Here is a 20,038-nt window from a genome sequence, read left to right as displayed (position 1 = left end):
TGTACTATTTAAAGTAACATAAGGTACTGTTTAAGGTTATTTTATTTTTATATATATACTATTGCAACACCAACTGATTTTGTTTTCACAACTGCTTTGCTATCTAAGAAATATATGGTTCAAGGTAAAACCTTAAGTTTTCCAGAATAACACAGCAAATTATTCAATACCCCTTTGCAAAAAGCCTAGACAGTAGGAAGAGATTCACATTTTGATTGGTGACTGTCACTTGGCTGAAGTTATGCTGGTCTCTCAGGCTGAAGGGATATGATGGAGGAATTCTTACGCTGGCCAAGATGCCAGGGAAAAAAAAGAGGGCTGTGATTTGTCTTAATACAGTTCTGGGGTCTTTTCAGACTTCTCAGTATCTTCTGATACTTACATTTTTTTCAGTTCAGTCACCAGAACACTATGAATTTGGACAAGCATGGATTTGGGGCATTGGCAATGTGCAAAAAAGGGGGAAAAGAAGTAAGAATGGCTTGAAAGAATTGTTTTGTCTCATACTTCTGAAATATGCAGCTCAAATATGACCAAACAGTATTTACTCCATCTCAGTGGAATCCTCTAAAGCAAGACAATACAAACCAAAAACTTAACGTATACAAGTTACAGCGATAAAACCAATCATTTTAATTGAAGCCATTTAAAAAAACGATGTGAGGCAATATAAATGCTAAAATTATACTTAAGGAATAGCTACCACTTTCTGAAAAGCTTTAAAACAGCAACAGACACTTTACAAAAGATTTGAGGGAAGAGAATAAAATTTCCAAACTACAGGTATTGTATAAAGGTAACATTAACAATTATCTTATAAAATACAGCAACAGAGACAAAATGGAAACTCAAGCTCCTTTGAAACTAAGACTTCCGGGGTCTTGGTTAAAATGTATGTTCAAAAACTATTTTAAACAAGGACTAAATACTTCGTATTTTAAATTTACAGGTCCCTGGCATAAACATAGCACTATACACATCTTCCAAACAAGCAGTAAGTACAATTTCGTTTAGCCATGCGTGGTGTCATCTTCTACAAAGTCTTTGGCCATTTCTGCTGTGATCACATCAATATGACTAACCTGGTGGAACAAAAAGTAGTATACAGTTATTACAGTATATCCTGCAGAATAAGAGAGACTTATTTCTGAAGGCTCAGGACTCAGCAACAGGCCTATAATCGATTTCTAATCTCCTTTAAAGAATATGACAAAGGACATCTGTAGATATTTAAATTCTTTTTCAGGAAGGTTACACAAGACTGCTATATAACTAGAAATTCATCACTGAAATAAGACTGATTCACTTTCAACTAGACTTTCAAGTCGAGTCTCAAATGCACAATTCGATAAGGTTCTCAGTAAATACCATAACTGAAACACATTATTTACCTTGTTTCTGAATTTTACACCATAGAACTTGTCAGCTGACTCAAGCAGTTCAGGCCTAAAAGTTGTTGTAATAAACTGAGCATGTTCAGCTAGTTCCATAATCATATCTAAAAAAAGAACACAAGAATTCTTTAATGTAATCTTTTCAATAACACGGGACAGGTCTTGGTATGAGACAGGCAAAGAGTTTGCTATGCCTTATTCAACATGAGGTTTCGGTTAATAAAAAAAAAAAAAACAACCAAAACAAAACCACCCGCAAATCAAGAAAGGATCCATACCAGATTTTTAAATGTTATCATTAATTCCAGTACCAACTCTGACAAATCCAGCCATTCAGCAAAATCAGTGGGGTATTAAACTTCTATGATGAGAAACAGAGTAAGCAATTTTCCAACAATGCAATGAGGTAAAGGCTCATTTTTTAAACCAAACTACACTTCAAAACAGGACTATTTCCACCACACTGAAGCGTAGCAAGGAGACCCTTTAGACACAGTACACAACACAGAGCTTCTACCTAAAACCAAGTTCATGAAAGCTTCAGAAGGCACAAAGTTAAATTCTAACACACGTGTCAGGATATTCAAAAATGTGCCTTTATGATTAAAAGCTTTTATCTTAGACATCAGGGATGAGAAGACAGACTATCACTTTCAACCACAATGAAGAATAAAGGTAGACAGCTACCTGAAACAGCTTTTCTGTGCTGAGCATCCAGGGCTTGGTCAATTTCATCAAACAAGTAAAATGGAGCTGGATCACATTTCTGGATAGCAAATATCAGGGCTAGGGCCACTAATGATTTCTGTCCACCTGAGAGTTGCTGCATTTCTCTCATTTCACCCTGCTTCCCTGTGAATGATACCTAAGAAAACAATGCAACAGCAAGATGATTTCAAAATATTAAACCACAACATCACTTGCTATTATAGTAAATAAACAGGACCAATTAAACATTGCCTTTTAAAAATATAGTTAAAAGGCAATCTAAATGAATATTCAGAGGACTGAAACACAAATATTTTTCTTTACCCTTATGCCAACTCCAGTGAACTGGTCTACAGATGGTACACTGCTCTGAGATCCAGATCCCCTTTCACTCTCAGTGCTGCCTTCACCTTCATCCTGGGACTGACTGCCCTCCACATCTCCTTTCTTCATCACTAACGTGGCCTTGCCACCAGGGACTAACTTCTGGAATACTTCACTGAAATTTTTTGACACCTGAAAAAGAAACAGTCAATACACCAGCTCATTTTTACATAATGAAATCAATTGCAGACAACAGTGTTTTTACATGATCACACTAAGCATCTGCTTCAAAGCAGAGATCCACATTCATTCTTAAGCACAAGTAGGAGAGAGAAACATACACTATACAGAGCTTGGTTTAAAAACATCTAAGCCAACTGTTCTTGTTGAGTATAAGAATTTTGACGAATTTTTCAAGAAAATGGTAGAATTAAAACATAAAAGAGCAGCAAAAGTAAGTATTATTTATTTCAGTAAACCTCAGAGAGATCTCAGTTACACAAATGATCTTTTAAGAGAAGACTTCACATACTTCGTAGTTAAGATCCTTTGTTAACATTAGGAGTTACTTTCACTAAATCTGGAGAATGGATTTGCTGCAGAGTTTATTGCCAGACATTCCCCAGAAAGGGTTGTATGTAGTACAAAGATTCACCAGAAAGGAAGTTTAAGAGGTTTAAAGCAAAACTAGAGTTGTAATACAACCAAGATGAGCACCTATTTAAAACGCTATCCTATTTTTTTTTTCAGTATTAAAAAACCCCACAAACCTCAAGTTACGTGATACTGCCATAAATGTACTTAATATCTGCTTCTTCCCATATAGCTGCTACATAATGGGACAATTTGATTTCAGCGCCAGTATCTTTACAATTGTTGCCATTTTGTTACCTGTTTGAAAGTCAGCTGAATAGCCTCATATTTCCTGAGCTCAAGGACATTCATCAGCTCCATGATGGACTTGTAGCCTCTGTCCAGTTCCTCTTGTCTTTTTATCAATTTTTCCTTCTGCTCTGAGAAATTCACAAACTGATCTAAAGCTTTTTTATTAACGTGACTGTATTTCTTTAGTTCCGTATTGCACTGCTCCAGTTTGCGGAATAACTGTAAATGGAAAATATTAATGTATCAAAGTGACTTGCAATTCTAGACATATTTGACACTCAAGATATACGTGACGCTAACATTTCAGGTAATGAAACATGAAACCAAGCACACTTATTACCTGCTTCAAACTTAAAGTCTGATACTTTTCAAAAGCCTCCTGTGGAAGTGAACCCAACTCTCGGATTTTCTTCATGCATTCCTCTTTCTTCTTGAGGAGCATGCCTTGCCTGTTAGTCATTTTTTCAAGTTCTTTTGTGTCGTGGTTAATGGCATCCATATGCTCCTTTTCCATGTTCTTCCAGCGTTCCATGCTCTTTTGAAGCTCTTTAATTCCTGCTTCTGTTTTGTCAATAGAATTATCCAGATCTGAGATATTGGGGGAAAGCACAAAAGCCAGTGGTAAATCTTACATGCCTGCATAAAATCAGCAATTACCCACTCAAGTATTTATGAAACAAAAAGATAATCTAAAGAAAAAGACCTATTAATGAATAGGAAGTTAATTTTAAGACAAAAAGCTGAAAATCCCTCTCTTTTCTTCCCCATGAGTATAAGGCTTAAAAAAAGAACCTAACAAACATACTAAGGTCATATTGTTAAAGTCTAGAAAGGAAGCAAAAAAACCAAGATTGAGCCATACAGATGCTATTTCCTATTTGATAGCAACTTAAGTTTTAGATAGGTTAGACAAAATTCAAGAACAACTATACAAGATCATGCTCGTATGAAGGTTGCTTCAAAAGTACTATGCCCTGAAGCCAGAAGTCTGTTATCACCAACACATACTTACTGGTATTACAGTGTGCAACTGTGGACACTGTTATTTATGTATTACATGCACAAAATTTTGTTTCACTTATCTTTTGGAGTAAGTTCCAAAAATCTATTACACACTATGTAACTACTACAGCATATTTGAAATTAATGATTACTTCTCATATTACAGTCTATTTCTAAACCAAAATATGCTATGTGTGAAGTTTCAAAACCCTGGAAATTTTTCTTTGAAAAAATGATGCTACCAACCATCTGACCGAGCCAGTGTATCTTTCACTCGTTTGTTGATAGCCTCAAGTTCCGACGTTGTAGCAGTGAGAACTGTGCCACCTTCTGTTTCTCGTAGCTCATTCAGTTCCTATGGGATAAAGTAAATGCCACCAAGCTTCAGCATGGAGGGGAACAAAAGTATCAGCCAGACAAACCACTTATCTTCTGCTACTCTACATATAACTGTATTAAATATTTTAGTAAAGTTTTAGAGAATAGTTAGATTTTCAAACACATCTGCCATTATGATGGCCCTATTTATACATAGGCTGTGTATTTAGCGTAGGATTTCTGTCAAAAATTCACATGCCTAAAATACTGTGCTGAAATTTAAGTAAAACACTTAACTCAGCTTGGATATAAGGAAACAAAATCTACCAGAGGTAATACAGGGTAATGAATGAATATTTATCAAATGATTAATACATTAAAGCCCTGGAAATAAACCAAAAACAGATTGCAAAAAGTACATTTAAGAGAAAATCCTTACTTGTTCCACTTGGTCTAAGCGTTTTCTCAGATTCTCATTGAGATATGTTTCAACTCTTGTGATAATGCCTTCTAGCTTAATCCTCTCATTCAAAAGCTGTCTGTTTTCCTGAAAAAATGAAAAAGTATATTAATTGCCTTAACTGACTCCTAAACAACTCTTTTTTTTTCTTTTTAAAAAAATTAATACAAAAAAAACACTCTTCACACAATTCTGTATTAAAATAGCACACAATTCTTTGGACTCTTGCTCTAATTTTAACAGGTAGAAAGAACTAAACAGTAAATATTTTTGCAGCTGTCTAGTGTAAAAGTCAACCATACAAAGCAGTAAGTTTCTTAAAACTGTATTAGCATCTGAATCCAATTCTTAAACCCAGAAGAGCTTTAGAAAGTATACTTAAGTAGTATTTTTTCAACAACATGGGTGTCAGACAAATCCTTAGTTTTTGTCTCATCTACCACATGCTTAAAGGCACCGTTTTATTCTCCCCACACTGTTCATCATTCCTTTCAGATGATATCCATTTGTGTTTATTGTTGTAAAGTCCAAGAGCAGGAGCAAGGAAACTGTGATGATTCCAACACAAACAGCCATAATTCTCACATAATACAGGTAGTAAAATTCACCCAGCACTTGAGAAAAACATGGAAATACACTTTGCAGATGAGAAAACTCCAAACATGCCTGCCTACTACTGATGAAATACTACTTTAATTACACTGTATTGTGACTTTTCGTACAAAAGGACAAAAGTTTATTGGGAAGAAAGGCACCACATTTAATGGCAAGATATTTTCATTTCCTTACTTGCTGTAGTTGTCGAATTTCATCATTAAGAGCATCCACACGTTTCTGATCTTCGAGACTGAGCTGAGACAACAAATCTGTCCCCAGTTCTGCTTTTAATGATTCTCTAGTTGACTCCATAGCATGTAAACTGGCCTCCAAGCTCTGCAAACTGCGTTGCTATAGAACAGGTATTAGACAGAATCATTCCTCAAAGTGATTTGTATGAATTTCACTTTTCTGTTTACATAAACATATTTTTGTGACATATCTCTAGTCATCTCTTCATATGTCATATTATGATGTTAACCAGAAAGGAATGCAAGTTTATCAATAATATTAATGAAACAATTAATATAAAACCAGTAACAGCTTTCAATATCCCCATACTGTACCTTAGGCATAAATGTCTTTTCAGACTGCTGCCTTTTCTCCTTCAGCATTTTCATCTCTGACAAAATACTGTCTCGAGAGGCTTTGAACTTTCTCTGCTGTGTCTCAATTTGCTGCATTTGGTTCATTAGCTGGTCAATCTCATTATTAATCCATGCCATGGGCTAAGGAAAACTCTGTCCTTATTTTAAAAGGCACTTTATACCTACTAGTACCTTCAATTTTTATTCCGTTTGGCATATTCAGCTGCCATCAAAATAAAAACGAACAAATAAAAAACACCACAAAACCAAAATATTCAGTTATACACGAGAAATCAAGAACCATCAACAAAAGTAACTTGAGCACTCTTATCCATACCAAGAACAAACAAGGAAAGCTTCATTTAGCTGTTAATTTTACAACATGGTACTTAGAAGAACACAGGGATACATTTGAACTTGTAAGGAAAACTCAGATCTTACAAAATATAGAAAAGCAGATGCCTACATTTAGAAAGAAATATTAGAACAATACAATTACCCCTTACTTAATTCTGAGGCAAAAAAGTGTAATTTGTTCATGCTAATTTTGATATAATGACTTAAGTCATGGTGCAGAGCTTGCAGATGATTCTGTTTTAATTTATGTTGAATTGCTAACATCATGTTACTCCTACTACAATGTATATTTTAACATAACAACAACTGAAGTGTCCTAAAAATTAAATAATTCCCCTAAGCAGAGGTTACAGTAAAACACTTCACTACATACTTAAACATTCTAAGAAAACTGAATGAGCTACAGAACAGAAAGTTAGCAGGAATAGGTATTTTACTTTCAAAATGACTGAGGTCTGTTTGTGGTATGTTCTAAAAGTTACTGTCCGACTGCAGTAACATCTCTTATTACAGTCACTGATCCCTTCACAGCCACATAGGAATTTGTCAGTTAGATGAGCCTATATCTACCTATATCCCCTAGAGACCCCTCCTCAAAAAGAAACCCAAGCCTAAAGATTTTGACTTAAATGATAGCAAGAAAGTAGTCTTGGTTAAAAGTTAAGTTATACTGAAACCAAAGGATCCAACAGGTAATTGGGGAATTTAACTACAAGTAGCAGGAATTCAAGCTCCCATTCTTAACTACAAAAAGCAGCTACCTGTACAATGCACGCTGGGATTAGTGTTAAAATTAGTTTCTGCACAAATCCTTTTAAACCATACGCCTACATATTTGTAGTTTAAAAAAGATGGAAGGAAGGAGAAAATGCCACACTTAAATACTTAATTGTAGATACACAAATCGAGTCCTGCACATTGCTTACAGGTAACAATAAGAAGGGTGAAAGACATTCATTATCACTGGTGCATGTAAAGCCAGTTGGCAAATTCAGTCTATTTAAGTCACATTTAACAGACCATTTCGACATTCTTCCACTGACTTAACAAGACATAGGTACATACTTTTAAAGTTTTGCTACTCATCTGTGGATGTAAACATAGGCTTCAGTGTTCTGCTTATCTGCTGCCCCAAAAATGTCTCTAATGCACTGCTGCAGGTCAAAAAACAAAGGAGTTCAGTTCAAATGACAGAATGACCTGGATAATGGAGAAGAAAATTGTATAAACGTCCCCTGCTCCCAAATTCTAGATATTGGATCTCAAAAGGACACTGTAGCATTAAAGAATTTAGAGAAAAAGGTGACAGTTACTTGACTTTTCACACAAAGAGACTGAAAAGACCAAGCCTGTCAAGCAACTCAGAGCTTAATTACAATGTAAGGCTCTCCATCTCCTCCCCACAGCATAAGTGGACTATGTAACACACCAATTCAGGACACAAGTACTAAAAATACAGCATGATTCAGAAGAGGCAGTGAAGATTTACACAGATAACAAGAATATCTGGTTATAGCAGTTACTACATCAAACTCTAGAAGGAATAGAAAGCCTCAAAGTTTAGGGTTTAACCCCATCTCTCAGCTTTAAAGATCAAGATAAAATTTTAACAGGGACAGATTACTAAAGCTCCTTTTTCCTGAAGCCTACAGTGCCAGCCAGTCTCTGAAGCAAACTACTGGACAAGGTGTGCTTCAATTACTATTTTTCAGTCAAGTTTCCCTAGTATGGAGTTTTACCAAAAAGTTAACAGCAGTGGTATAGAAATGATTTCTTAACTAGTTGCATTGATCTAAAAATTATTTTTAAAAAAGAATACAATTCAGGCATATAAACAATGGATATGTTTTAAAATCTGTTATTTTCACTGGTTGCACACCAATTTTCACATGTAGGGGTTTTGTTTGTTTCTGTTTTACCATTGATTTACTTGTTACTAGAGTCCCTACAGTAACATATAGAACCAGGCTGCACAAGCAACAATCAAAACAATGCCACAGCTAATATATAACATTATGTTAATCTCCTGTTTTTCATCTATCACTGTAACTGCAAAACAAAAGCTTTGTCATCACACAACCTTTCCCCAAGAACAAAAGGATATTTTCAATGTTTCTGCGTAAGTTTTCATTGAGTTTTGCTTCGAGTTCACCAAGTTCTTCTTCTGCCTTTCTAACATCTTTTTGCAATTCAAGCCGAGATTTCCTTGTGTCATAATAACCTCCAGTCAAAGCACCACGATGGCTGACTTGATCACCTAAGAGCATAACAGAGTGAGACTATAAACCGCATGCTACACGCTCTCCATAGCGTTCTGCGCAGTTTCTGCAACACAACTTAGCAGATTAACTAAAACATTTCAACTAACCTACAGAAGTGCTGCATCAGTATCAGGAATCACACATGTATGTTTACAGTAATTAGGGAAATGTTTATTTCTGTATTCAATTTAAAGTGAATCTCCTTTCTCAAGACCAACACAGACTGCTATAATCTCCTTTAAGCATCAGCTTATTTTTTGTTTTTAATTAACTTCTGAAACCATGCAGCTTGAAGGAAAAAAATACTTACATTAAGGGAAAAATGCAAATGCCTAGCACTACCAGTTTAAAAAAAAAAAAATCTCAAGTCTTCTGTAAGGGAGAAAACAAAAGGGAGGCTGAATAATTAGCAGCATCTGTGGCTTGTAGAGTATGCTGTTACTGAAAAATTAATCATTTCCTCCTCAGACATCCTTAGGAATTTTTTCACATTGACTTTAAGAGACAAAAAGTCAACAATGAGCCTTCAGGGAATCTGCCCTCCAAGAACAGGCAATTAACAAAAGATATAGATTATTTCAGAGAACATAACGTGTAGTTGTGTCTGGTTCGCAGAAGAATTCACCTTGCACTTATCAGCAATTAAGGCCGTACATTTGCACCCTGAACACTGGTTTAAGTTTGTGGAAAACACCATAAATACTCCAGGAAAACAAACGCCTGTTAAATTGGATGAATACAAACCTAATCTGCTTTACAATTCTCAGGATGGAGATACATAGCTACTAATTTTTAGATCATAAGAAAATACAATGACTTGTGAAGAAATTCTGTATTTTTAAGCACTGTACTTAACCAAGTGCAACCTTGTACATCTCAGTCAAGTATACTATTATTTAAATAAATTTACTTTGACAACACTAACAGATCATGTTTAATGAGCCTCACATTCCAGGGATCCTATTTTTACAATAAATAATTTATAAAATTGCAATATTTACCTTCCAGAGTAATACAATCCATAGTGAAAGCTCTGGCCAGCTGGGTAGACACTTCCATGCTACGACAAATTAGAGTCTTTCCAAAAACATGTTTGAAAGCTTTGTCAAATCTTGGATTGTATCTCAGCTTACTGATCATAGGAATAGCATCCTGAAGTGACAGTGATTTTAATGAGAAGAACATATTGATACAAATATGGCAAGCGTATTGCAACTAATTCATACACAGAATTCAAGAGAGCGCTGGAAAAAAGAAACTACCATCAAGAGTAAAAATAGAATATACTCCAGCCTTATAACAAGAATTTCTAAAAGTTCAGCACATCTCAAATTCACTGAATATTAACATTGTCTTCCTAATCAATAAACTTCTAGAATGAAGACTTCTGGAGCTGTGTGTATCATTATTTACATACAGGATGTCAAACCCTGAACTCAAAGCACAATACTGTGAATGATATAAACAGCTGTCAGTTGGTAAAAGGATGACACGCTGACTGAACATTCCCACGACAAACACAAACACTCTATGGAAATCAAGTGCAAGATTTTGCAATTTTAGCTTTTAACAGTTAGGCTTGAGCTTCAAGTCAATAAGTCTACCAGGAATCTCATCCGAGTATTAAACTGCTACTGAAACAAGCTGAGTAAGTATCATAAATTGGCAGTAAAATTTTCTTCCTCCAAAAAATTATTCCTTTCTGTAGAGAGCAGGACACAAACATTAACACAGTTTTACTAGTAAAGCCCTCCCAAAACAACCACGCTAGAAGTCTGATTGTTTCCTGTTTATTTTTTCTTATGTTTATTGGGGGTTGGGGGAATCTATTTTTAAAGAACTTATTTAAAAGATAAATGATTATTGTAGGAAGCAGTTAACATTTACACAATTAATTCACTGCTGAAATTTAAAATAAGAGCAGATACTTTCTTGAAATGTATTTCAGAACCACTTTTTAAATGGTTGTCACTGAAGGTTTATTTATGCATTTTTAAATATAAAAACACAACTCGTTTCCAGTAACTTTGAGAAATTGTCCATGGCTGTAACATGTAACACGGCTCTTCAGCTTTTGTCCATGGCAGCATTTCAGCTTAAAGAATTACAATTCAGTAATTCAGGCAATTATCGACAATCAGAATTTTATTGTAAAATTCTACTTCTTTTTAGTATCATCTATTCACTTGTAAGGTGAAGTTAAACTTTAAAGAGCAAATACCTGGTAGGAAAGCAAGTATTTTCCTATAACAGAGCTTTTTATGTTGAGAAGCATACATTAGAAGTAGTATTTAATTGCAGACATTCAACAGCAAACCACGTGGTGGGCATAAGCAACATACACAAACAATTCAAAGTATGAGCCTTTGTAATTAGGAAGTGAAGGAAGGTTCAAAAGGAACTCTAACTCACATTAGTCTCAGGATATGCAGTATCTCTAACATCCAGCTTGTTCAGAGGGAGGAAAGTAACTTCTCCAGGAAGGTTCATTTTGTTAAATTCCATTAGGATCTTTGTACTGACCTCATCAGAATCCACAATGTGATAAAACAACCTAATTAACAAGCCCAACAAATAAACAAAATTTTACTGTGCTAAGAGCACTAACATATTTGTATGGGAACAGTAAGCATGCAGGTACTATTAAATAACGTATCAACATAAAGCTGCATTGCATTTTCTCTTCAAGTCTGTGCCTTAGAATAAGCAAGCGGATACATTCTATTCACTTGCATTAAACTGGGATCCGCCAAGAATTTTACATTCCACCCTCCAGTCAATATGCAAATAGTGTCACTGTGTACATAGCCTTTTTTGGTTCAACTGCAAACCTCTGTTCCCCATAGCATTTCAATATACAATATTCAGCCCTCTTTGCATGGATTTACAGAGTTTGCACCATATGCCTCTGCATACATTCAACAGAAACAGAGACCACATCTACCTCCCTGTGCATGATTGGGACTAGCATCAGAGGGATTGAAATAAGCGATCTTTCTTTTGCAAGTTGAACTACAGTTTGCTTGTTACCGCTTTTTCCAAACTATGGGGCACAACAGGATTCAGAGAGAACTATGAAGTAGTTTGAAGGGACACCCTTGTTCAGACAGACACAGATGTTTCGGATGAGGGACTGCATTTCAAATTGTGGCAGCATCAACATTTCTATGTGATAGTTTGCAAGATCATGTCACCTCTGTCCTCTTTCCTGCCCTTTTGCCACTACCTACATTTCACTAGAACAAGAACTTGTATGACTACTCATGAATTGGAACAGGGGACTGATCACACAAAAAGACAATTTAAATTAATTTGAAGTGTCAGATGCTGCAGGAAGTAGTGGGTCACTCAACAGGCACTTACTCCTTCTAGACCACACATTACACAGACTCATTAATACTCAACATCTTTTCAGATAGCTTTTAAATAGCAGTTTTTGACAGTTTAGAGACCATCCTCACCCATGAAATTTTCCAGTGTAAATGAAAAAATTCTTACTGATTTTTATCATTGAAACATCAGCATTGCTTACTGTAGAATTCTCCACACCAGAAGATGCCGTCCGCTTTATTCAATGTAGCTCAGCCTCACCACCAATCTTTCTGGCAAATGTCAGGAGTGTGGGTCTGGGGCCTTTTTTAGGGGTCTTTGTGTGGTTTTTGCTTAGGTTTTTTTAGACAAGATCAAGAGCAGCTAGGACTAATTTTTAAATAAGCAGAATTATTCTTAGTTCCTTCTCAAAAGAGTAGTAGTTTGATCATGCTATATAGAAGGCACTTTGACAAAAAAAGGATGACAGCTCAAGTTCAAAAGAGTAAAACTTTCAGTAGCAACTGGCACCAACAACTAAATTGTAACACTGCAGCTGCTTTAACGTAAGTAACACTAAAGAGCATATAATTACCTGTTCCCTGCAGTAACTTCAACACAGGTGTAGAAAGCTGGTTCGCATTCAAAGTTATTCATCACAATGCCATGATAGCCATTTAGAACATGCTGGTTTATGCCTTTTCGACGGAAGTGCTCCAAAACTTTGTTTATGCTGTCTATACCATTCAAAATGGCCTGTTAAAATATAACTCATTATTGAATTGTTTTACATTAACCGCCAGTAAAAGATGTAGAAGAAATATCCATTTTACCTTTAACTTTGTGAAAATCATAACCTTCTTTTTTGCCAAGTTCCTAACCTCTAATGGAAGATACCTAAATATTTGAGGGTGGTTTTTTGTTTGTTTGTTTGTTGTTTTTTTTTTTTGTTTTTTTTTTTTTTTAAAAAAAGCAAAAAGATATCAGAAGAAATTTTAGAAGTATTCCATTTCTACCTGGTCTCCTTACCTCTCCTCAATTACCTTAAGCTTACAAAACTGGTTTCCAAGTAGTTTTAGAGCTATAGATATTTGAAAAATTCAGCTTACAAATATAATTTGTCCATCTTAATTATGACAGTAAGACCATAACCAAAAGAAATAACTGTCCCATCTTTCAGATATGACTATGACTTGTTCTTTAAGAATAAGAAAAGCTTCCACAAGGAATTCTCATATACAAGGTATCTTACCTTTCCTGTTGCTGCTCTGAGAAGCTGCTGTTTCTTTTCTAAATCCTCCCGCTTTGCAGCAAGAGCTTGTTGTTCTGCATTCTCTTCTCTCCATAGATAACTACAGAACAAAAAAATTAAAATATTTTAAGCGTGAATGAAGTCTGAAGATTTTTTTTTTATTATTATTATTAATCTCAAAGACTGCTAATCTAATGGGAAGGTGAAGAGCAGGAGTTCATACATGGCTATATTTAAAAAACATACCTACATGCCATGTTAACAACTACACAGTTGGGGTCCTTCACATTAAGTGAGATTCAGACATATTTCAATTAATTACTAACTTTCTTTCGCTCTGTAGTTCATCCTTTTTATTTTTCACTTCATAGTATTTTCTGTCCAGTTCCTCAACACGAGCCTTCACTTCATTAAGATCCTGGTCCAGTTTCTAACAAAAAGAAAAGAACAGTATGAAACTACAGCGCGCTCTGTTCAAAAATCTTTCTTTTATTCAACACTAAATTACTACTTAAAATTCAGAAACAATTCCTACAAACGTTTTAACCAATTCACAACAAACTGGAAAAGCACTAAGAATAAATACATCTTTGTAAGGGAACAGTAACAAGATGAAGTTACCAAGTAGACTGCAAGGCTACCGAGTTGAACTGTGCATCCGAGTGTTACAGTGAAATGGCTCACTGTAAATCATGGTAAGAAACTGAATCAAAACAGTAACTATCATACACATAACTATGTGTAATCATGCTCTGAAATAACATTTGTGATAAGAACATACATACTAGTCTTGTACATACCATGCCGTACTGCTATTAGTCAAAAATCTTAAGCCTGCTCTCCAGCAGTACTAGTACTTTACACAGCTGCTGTCAACAGCATGCTGTTTAAGCCAATGACCAGACATCCTCCTCTTGCTCACTTAACACTTGCCATTTTCAAAGCAGCTCAGGGCTAGCACTCAGAAAATGTTTTCATAGTTATCTGTGTACAGGAGGACTAGCTGCGTTCTCAAAACATAGCCAAGTTTTTCCAACCTAACTTTGCAAGTAACTTTGCAAGCTCTCCATCATGTTCACCCAAGACACCTCCCCTTTGAACAACAAAAAGCTATACAACTCTCATCCTAAGTATAAATCAACCTTCCTTAAGGAGAAAAAGAAAACCAAGACATGTTTATAAAAGGAATCAAAGGCCACCTCAAATTTAACCTCTTCAATTCTACAGAATCCCTATTGAGCAGTACAATATAATTACAAACAGTCAGTGGTAAATGCCATTTCTTTTATTCACCAACCCAGAGAATCATTACTTTGCTAATGTGGGCCCCATCCAAACAGTATTTTAGTAGAACACCATGATCTTTGTACATTCCTAGATTTTTTCAGACTGATCCTTGATTTCGGTAGATATATTACACAAAAGACCAAAAGCACTGTCTATCAGCACATGCAGGGTAGCAGCATTGGCACTGGACGCTCTCCCATCATAAGTGCAGGGATTTTCACCCCTGTAGCTCCTAGCAGGAGTGGTATTTTTGGATTGTACTGCTGTATTTGCAGGGTAAGAGCTCTTTCTGAACGGAAATTAAAATCTGAAAGTTATGCAGATAATACTGAGACAGATTAATCTTCTAACATGGATAGGGACGCAACTTGTAAACAGTTGCAATCGTGGTGCAAAGGTGCAGTGCTTGCAGCAGGTTTAAAAGATCCTCTGCTTAGGGAAAATAAAGAGAAGAGTGAAAACACAGACGTCTATAAGTGAACATAACAAATTGTTATCTATATGAAATGGCCATGTTCAACACAGACAAGAGCAAGGCAAAGCTAAGTCTCTTCCTGAAAACTCAGGCCAAACACTTTGGGGAAAGCACCAGAAAAAAAGTCAACATACAGAGTGAAGTTAGATGCAGTGCTAAAGGGAGTTCAGAGTTTATCTGCAGATGTTTTCAGTAATACATTTTTAAAAGACTGCACCCAACCAGAAAGTCTCATCTTCCTTATAAATAGGCACGAAAGTCTAATTGTCCAAGATTAAGTGTTCAAGCCTTCTCTCAAAAAGTAACAAGCTGAAAACTTACACTGTACTGTTCTAAATTTTTCTCCTTGTTTGCCTCTGTATCCTCTAAATCCTTGTGTATAGCTGCAATCTGCCGCTTCTTGTCATTGATGGCTTGATCTAAAGACTTCAGTTCTTTCTTTATCCACTTATCTCTTTCTTCTTTGGAAGTAAACTGGCTTCCTCGACCTTGTTTTGCGTAAAGATCTGTTCTTTCCTGCGTAGCCTGTGCAAGTCTATTTTGAGAGGGGAAAGACATGCTGTATTATAAAGAAATCTTGAATATATTAAGAGCAAGCATTAAGAATTACCATAAGAATCTCCAAAAAGTGTCAAACCAGGCTCTAAAATTTAAGCATCAAATCAGTAACAAAAAGAAAAGGATCATGTTATAAACCATAAAATCACCCAGAAGACTTCACAAAACAAAAAGTCAACAATAGCCCACAAAAGTGGTTAAGCTTAAAAATTAATTTCACCAAATGCTGTTCCTCCCCAACAATAAAGGAGGCTTTTTACAGACCATCTGTAAGTACATATAGCTACCCCATTCTCAAACAACAAGTACAAATCCAAGTTAATTGCACATATGGATAGCCTTGATAGTATCTTGGGTTTTTTAAAAATGCTTTGACTCCCCATTGTAGAATGCCACAGACCTAGCAATTCCCCTCTCTTCTTTTTCTTTTACACTGTTGAATTTCGGCTCCGTTTCTGCTAATTCTTTCTGCTTCTCCTCAATTTTCTCAAGAAGCTTTTGCCTCTCTTTTAACAGTCTTTTCTGAAAGTCAAACAAACCAGTATTTAAAGTTAGGTAGTATCAGGAACTGTATTATTAGATAAATACACACTTCTACAGAATAATTTAATCGTAAGATTGCAAGATGCCATTGTTTCTCTGATACTACGCTGTTTCAACACTTAACAGAAGTGAATTCAGTTCCAATCAGGACAGCAAAGAGGGATGAAAGGAAGCATTCTCAAGAAGCTAAACTACACAAGCAAGGAAGGTCTGTATGGGCCAAACAACCAAGTTCAAATTAGTGCTATAAACAAAACTCTCCTTCCCAATTCTTGCAGCAATTAAGATTACGAGAATTATAGGTGCTTGATTTTGCAACATGCAGGATGATAAAGGAGCATAACACAGGAGTCTATGTTTACATCCCCTAGAAGGACACTGAAGACACAAAAAACTAAGATATCTGTCTTGCAAACCTTAGAAAATAATGAAAGGCTGCAGACTAAAACCAAAACTTCAACGTACAAGTATACTACCCTGTGCCAATGACATTTTAAGACTTCACCACTGTTACGTACCCTTTGTTCACTGTTGCCAGCTAATTCATCCTGCAGATCTTTAGCCTTCAGCTCTAATTTAGTCCTCTGTTTAATCTGCTCCTGTCTTTCAGCACTAAGTTGTTCTTTCTCTTCTTTCATTGCTGAAATCTTTGTCTTCAGTTCTCGAACTTGCCGTTCTATTTCCTATGCAAATTTAAGTATGTAGTATCTTAAACACTGCATGCACATTTCAGTATCTATCAAAACTCACAAGATCGTTATTATGTAGATAAAGATACACTAGAAGTGTGAAAAACTTCTCCTGTTTCCAAACAGGATGAAAGCGTAAAATAGAATTTAACACTCTCTTAGAACACCCCCCCTCCCAAAAAAAAAAAAACACCACACCAAACACAAAGCAAAACACACCTCTGAAGAGCCCTTGTTAAAAGTATCTTTACCTCCATTTTATCTCTAGCGTCTTGCTGTGCATCTCTCAGCTGCCTGGATTTCTCTCCACTTGTCTCTCGTTTGGCAGAAAGCTGTACGGAAATATCACCAATAGCTTAAGTAGCAAGATTCTGTTTTAGTGCTAGTTCCAGAAAGTAAATAATTTGTTAAATTAGTGAAGAACATTGACAGGATTCTATCAAGGAACACAAGGAGACATTGGCAAAAAGCAAATCAACAGCTCATATTACATTTTGTATTAGCCAAGATATTTTACCTCATCAAGCTTAGCTCGGGTTTCATTAAGCTCCTGATTATAAATGGTGTATTCCAATGCTCTCCTCATTTTATCCCATTTCTGGTACTGAGCCAGCTCTTCTTTCTCCTCTTCTAGGGTATGCAGTCTCTCTTCAATGTATTTCAACAACTCATTGATCTTCTCTCGCTTACCCTCTTTAGAAAAGATGACAAGATTGAAGTTCAGTTAACACTGTAATACATTCCCACACCTTTAAAGCTATTGAATCTCCTCCAGGGATTAACTATTTGTCAGCAGTTACGAGATGTGAAAAGGAGAACCCATGTCCAGAAGTTCCCCCAAAAGACATCCTAACAGCAGAACTGTTGATACTAGCTATATAAGGCAACACAAGCATGTAGTCTCTTGGCTCACACACTTAAAATAATTATAGACTATACTACATAAACTTTAGAGTTTGCATAGCAGTTTGGATCACTGCCAACTGACATCACTCATGTGTTTTGAGCAGTACAAATACCCCTATTAGCCTAGCTAAAAAGTTTTATTACTAAAAGAACACACAAAGTCACTTATTAAATCTTCTGAGATATTTAAAATTCAAGGAGGAAATGTGACATGCTCTGTATCGTTTAACATATCACAAATAAAATCTGTCTAGCAATTAGCTTTACTGAAAAAGCCATAAACCTTTAGAGTTAACAGAATTACTGTGGCATTGTCATGGTTTAACCCCAGCCAGCAAAAATAAACGCCACGCAGCCGCTCGATCACCCCCCCCCGGTGGGATGGGGGAGAGAATCGGGAGGGCACAAGTAGGAAAGCTCCCGGGTTGAGATAAAAACAGTTTAATAATTGAAATAAAACTAAGTAGAACAGTAATAATAATGAGAACAACAACAATAACAGAATACACAAAGCAGGCAATGCACAACGCAACCGCTCGCCGACCGCATGTCACGAACAGGGGGCGAGCCCCCCCCCACACCTGGTTTTTATACTGAGCGTGATGTCACATGGTATAGAATACCCCATTGGCCAGCTGGGTCCACCACCCCGGCTGTGCTCCCCCCTCCCGGTGCAAGCATCACCCAGCAACAGCCAAAGCATCAATGGGCCATCAACGCTCCTTTCACACCGAACCCAAAACACAGCACACCCCCCAGGCTACTGGGAAGAAAGTTAACCCTGTCCCAGCTGGAACCAGGACAGGCATAAAGCATTAATTTCTTAAACTATTTTTACCTGTTTCTTTCATTAGTGAAATACTCTCTTCTTTACGTTCATCGTACACTCTGGTACCAGCTACTTCTCTTAGTAACTTCAGTCTTTGTGAGTCAGGAGCTGTGGCCATCTGGTTGATCTGAAAATTCAAGATCTATGATTTCAATAGCCTGCTCTGGATGTAAGGCTAACCACAACAGATCAAAGATTGCACTTTTTTTGCTGTGCCTGCTTGCCTGAGGTTTTGGCAGGAAGATTCAGATACCTAGTATATACTATACTGCTCTCCTTTTGAGACAATTACTTTAGGACAGCAAGTATTCTGCTTGTAATGGATTTTGTTGGTTTTCAAACGCTACTGGTTATTGCCAAAACTCAAGATACTAGTATTACGTAAACTGAAGAAATCATTACCCGCTCAAAATTACGTTTAGAGAAACTCGAGTTTGGGCTTTTAAGTCCTGGTGCTAAACCACATAGTTTAAACACCTCCACAAAACTAGACCAATATGTAGGGGTTATAAATCTCAGAATAATTCAGGTAATGAAACACTCATTAATCCAACATTAAATCAGTCATACAATTGAACCCGACGTAACACTTTCCTTCAATAGAATTTCAGTGTTTACATTCTTTTATAAGAAGGTAACTATTTCTAATTTGTATTATATTAAAACCAGTATGTGTATTTTGCCTGTAAGAGTCATGTGCACCACTACAAAACACAAGTGAATTTCCAGCTGAAGTTGTTTCTTCCAAATACACACGTTCAGCTGTATAGGAAAATTTATCCTGATAAACATTTGAGAAACTGTACTGCTGGATCAGCATTTCTGCCATCAAGTGCTTCTCAAGATTCCTGCATTCCCCTTTTAAGTATGCCTTTCAGTAATCTTTTGGAGCTGACAGTTATCAGTGTCTCCACGGTGTCCCACCCTGTGATCCATTACAAGTAATCTGTCCTTTGACGCCAGATCTGGGTGTCCTTTGAAAGCTCTGGTAAGCCTGCTTGGGTCTTGAAGACCAGTTAATACAGGCCATGCTGTGAGCCCTTTCCCTGCTCTGTGTGTTCACTTTTGGTGCTTCCACATGTTTCCACTCATCCTTCATTGACAGTATTTTTAGCTTCTTAAAATTCTCTACGATTACTTTACTGCCTCATCTTACGGCCCAGAAATCTATGAATTTACACTGAAATAGTCATAGGAATTAAGTTTGCTTTGTATTTAAGTACACAGAAAAGCATGTGATTGCAAAGATTACTATGAAAAAAAACTTTTCTAAATATCACCATTACAGACTTTAAAA

General features: G+C 36.2%; 1 protein-coding gene across 3 annotated transcripts in view; it reads right to left on the bottom strand.

Annotated features, from left to right (window-relative positions):
• Nucleotides 1-20,038, bottom strand: part of SMC3 (structural maintenance of chromosomes 3) — a 32,101-nt gene that overhangs the window by 3,521 nt on the left and 8,542 nt on the right. Inside the window, exons 8-29 of one of the 3 annotated variants that reach the window (XM_075155030.1) lie at nucleotides 18,751-18,868; nucleotides 17,524-17,699; nucleotides 17,258-17,338; nucleotides 16,836-17,000; nucleotides 16,175-16,296; nucleotides 15,538-15,751; nucleotides 13,781-13,884; nucleotides 13,455-13,554; nucleotides 12,798-12,958; nucleotides 11,306-11,447; nucleotides 9,895-10,045; nucleotides 8,737-8,889; nucleotides 6,255-6,406; nucleotides 5,881-6,039; nucleotides 5,071-5,178; nucleotides 4,560-4,668; nucleotides 3,652-3,899; nucleotides 3,318-3,530; nucleotides 2,427-2,618; nucleotides 2,082-2,259; nucleotides 1,392-1,498; nucleotides 25-1,082 (exon numbers count right to left, since the gene is read on the bottom strand). In XM_075155030.1, coding sequence (XP_075011131.1) covers nucleotides 1,011-1,082; nucleotides 1,392-1,498; nucleotides 2,082-2,259; nucleotides 2,427-2,618; nucleotides 3,318-3,530; nucleotides 3,652-3,899; nucleotides 4,560-4,668; nucleotides 5,071-5,178; nucleotides 5,881-6,039; nucleotides 6,255-6,406; nucleotides 8,737-8,889; nucleotides 9,895-10,045; nucleotides 11,306-11,447; nucleotides 12,798-12,958; nucleotides 13,455-13,554; nucleotides 13,781-13,884; nucleotides 15,538-15,751; nucleotides 16,175-16,296; nucleotides 16,836-17,000; nucleotides 17,258-17,338; nucleotides 17,524-17,699; nucleotides 18,751-18,868 — 3,225 coding nt within the window. In that variant the 3' untranslated portion in view covers nucleotides 25-1,010. Of the gene's footprint in view, nucleotides 1-24; nucleotides 1,083-1,391; nucleotides 1,499-2,081; nucleotides 2,260-2,426; nucleotides 2,619-3,317; nucleotides 3,531-3,651; nucleotides 3,900-4,559; nucleotides 4,669-5,070; nucleotides 5,179-5,880; nucleotides 6,040-6,254; nucleotides 6,407-8,736; nucleotides 8,890-9,894; nucleotides 10,046-11,305; nucleotides 11,448-12,797; nucleotides 12,959-13,454; nucleotides 13,555-13,780; nucleotides 13,885-15,537; nucleotides 15,752-16,174; nucleotides 16,297-16,835; nucleotides 17,001-17,257; nucleotides 17,339-17,523; nucleotides 17,700-18,750; nucleotides 18,869-20,038 lie in introns of those variants that run through there. The other 2 variants (XM_075155031.1, XM_075155032.1) reach the window with 2 other exon arrangements.

This window comes from Calonectris borealis, chromosome 7 (genome assembly GCF_964195595.1).
Source record: "Calonectris borealis chromosome 7, bCalBor7.hap1.2, whole genome shotgun sequence".
NCBI lineage: Eukaryota > Metazoa > Chordata > Aves > Procellariiformes > Procellariidae > Calonectris > Calonectris borealis.
This window is presented reverse-complemented; position numbering and strand designations above follow the sequence as displayed.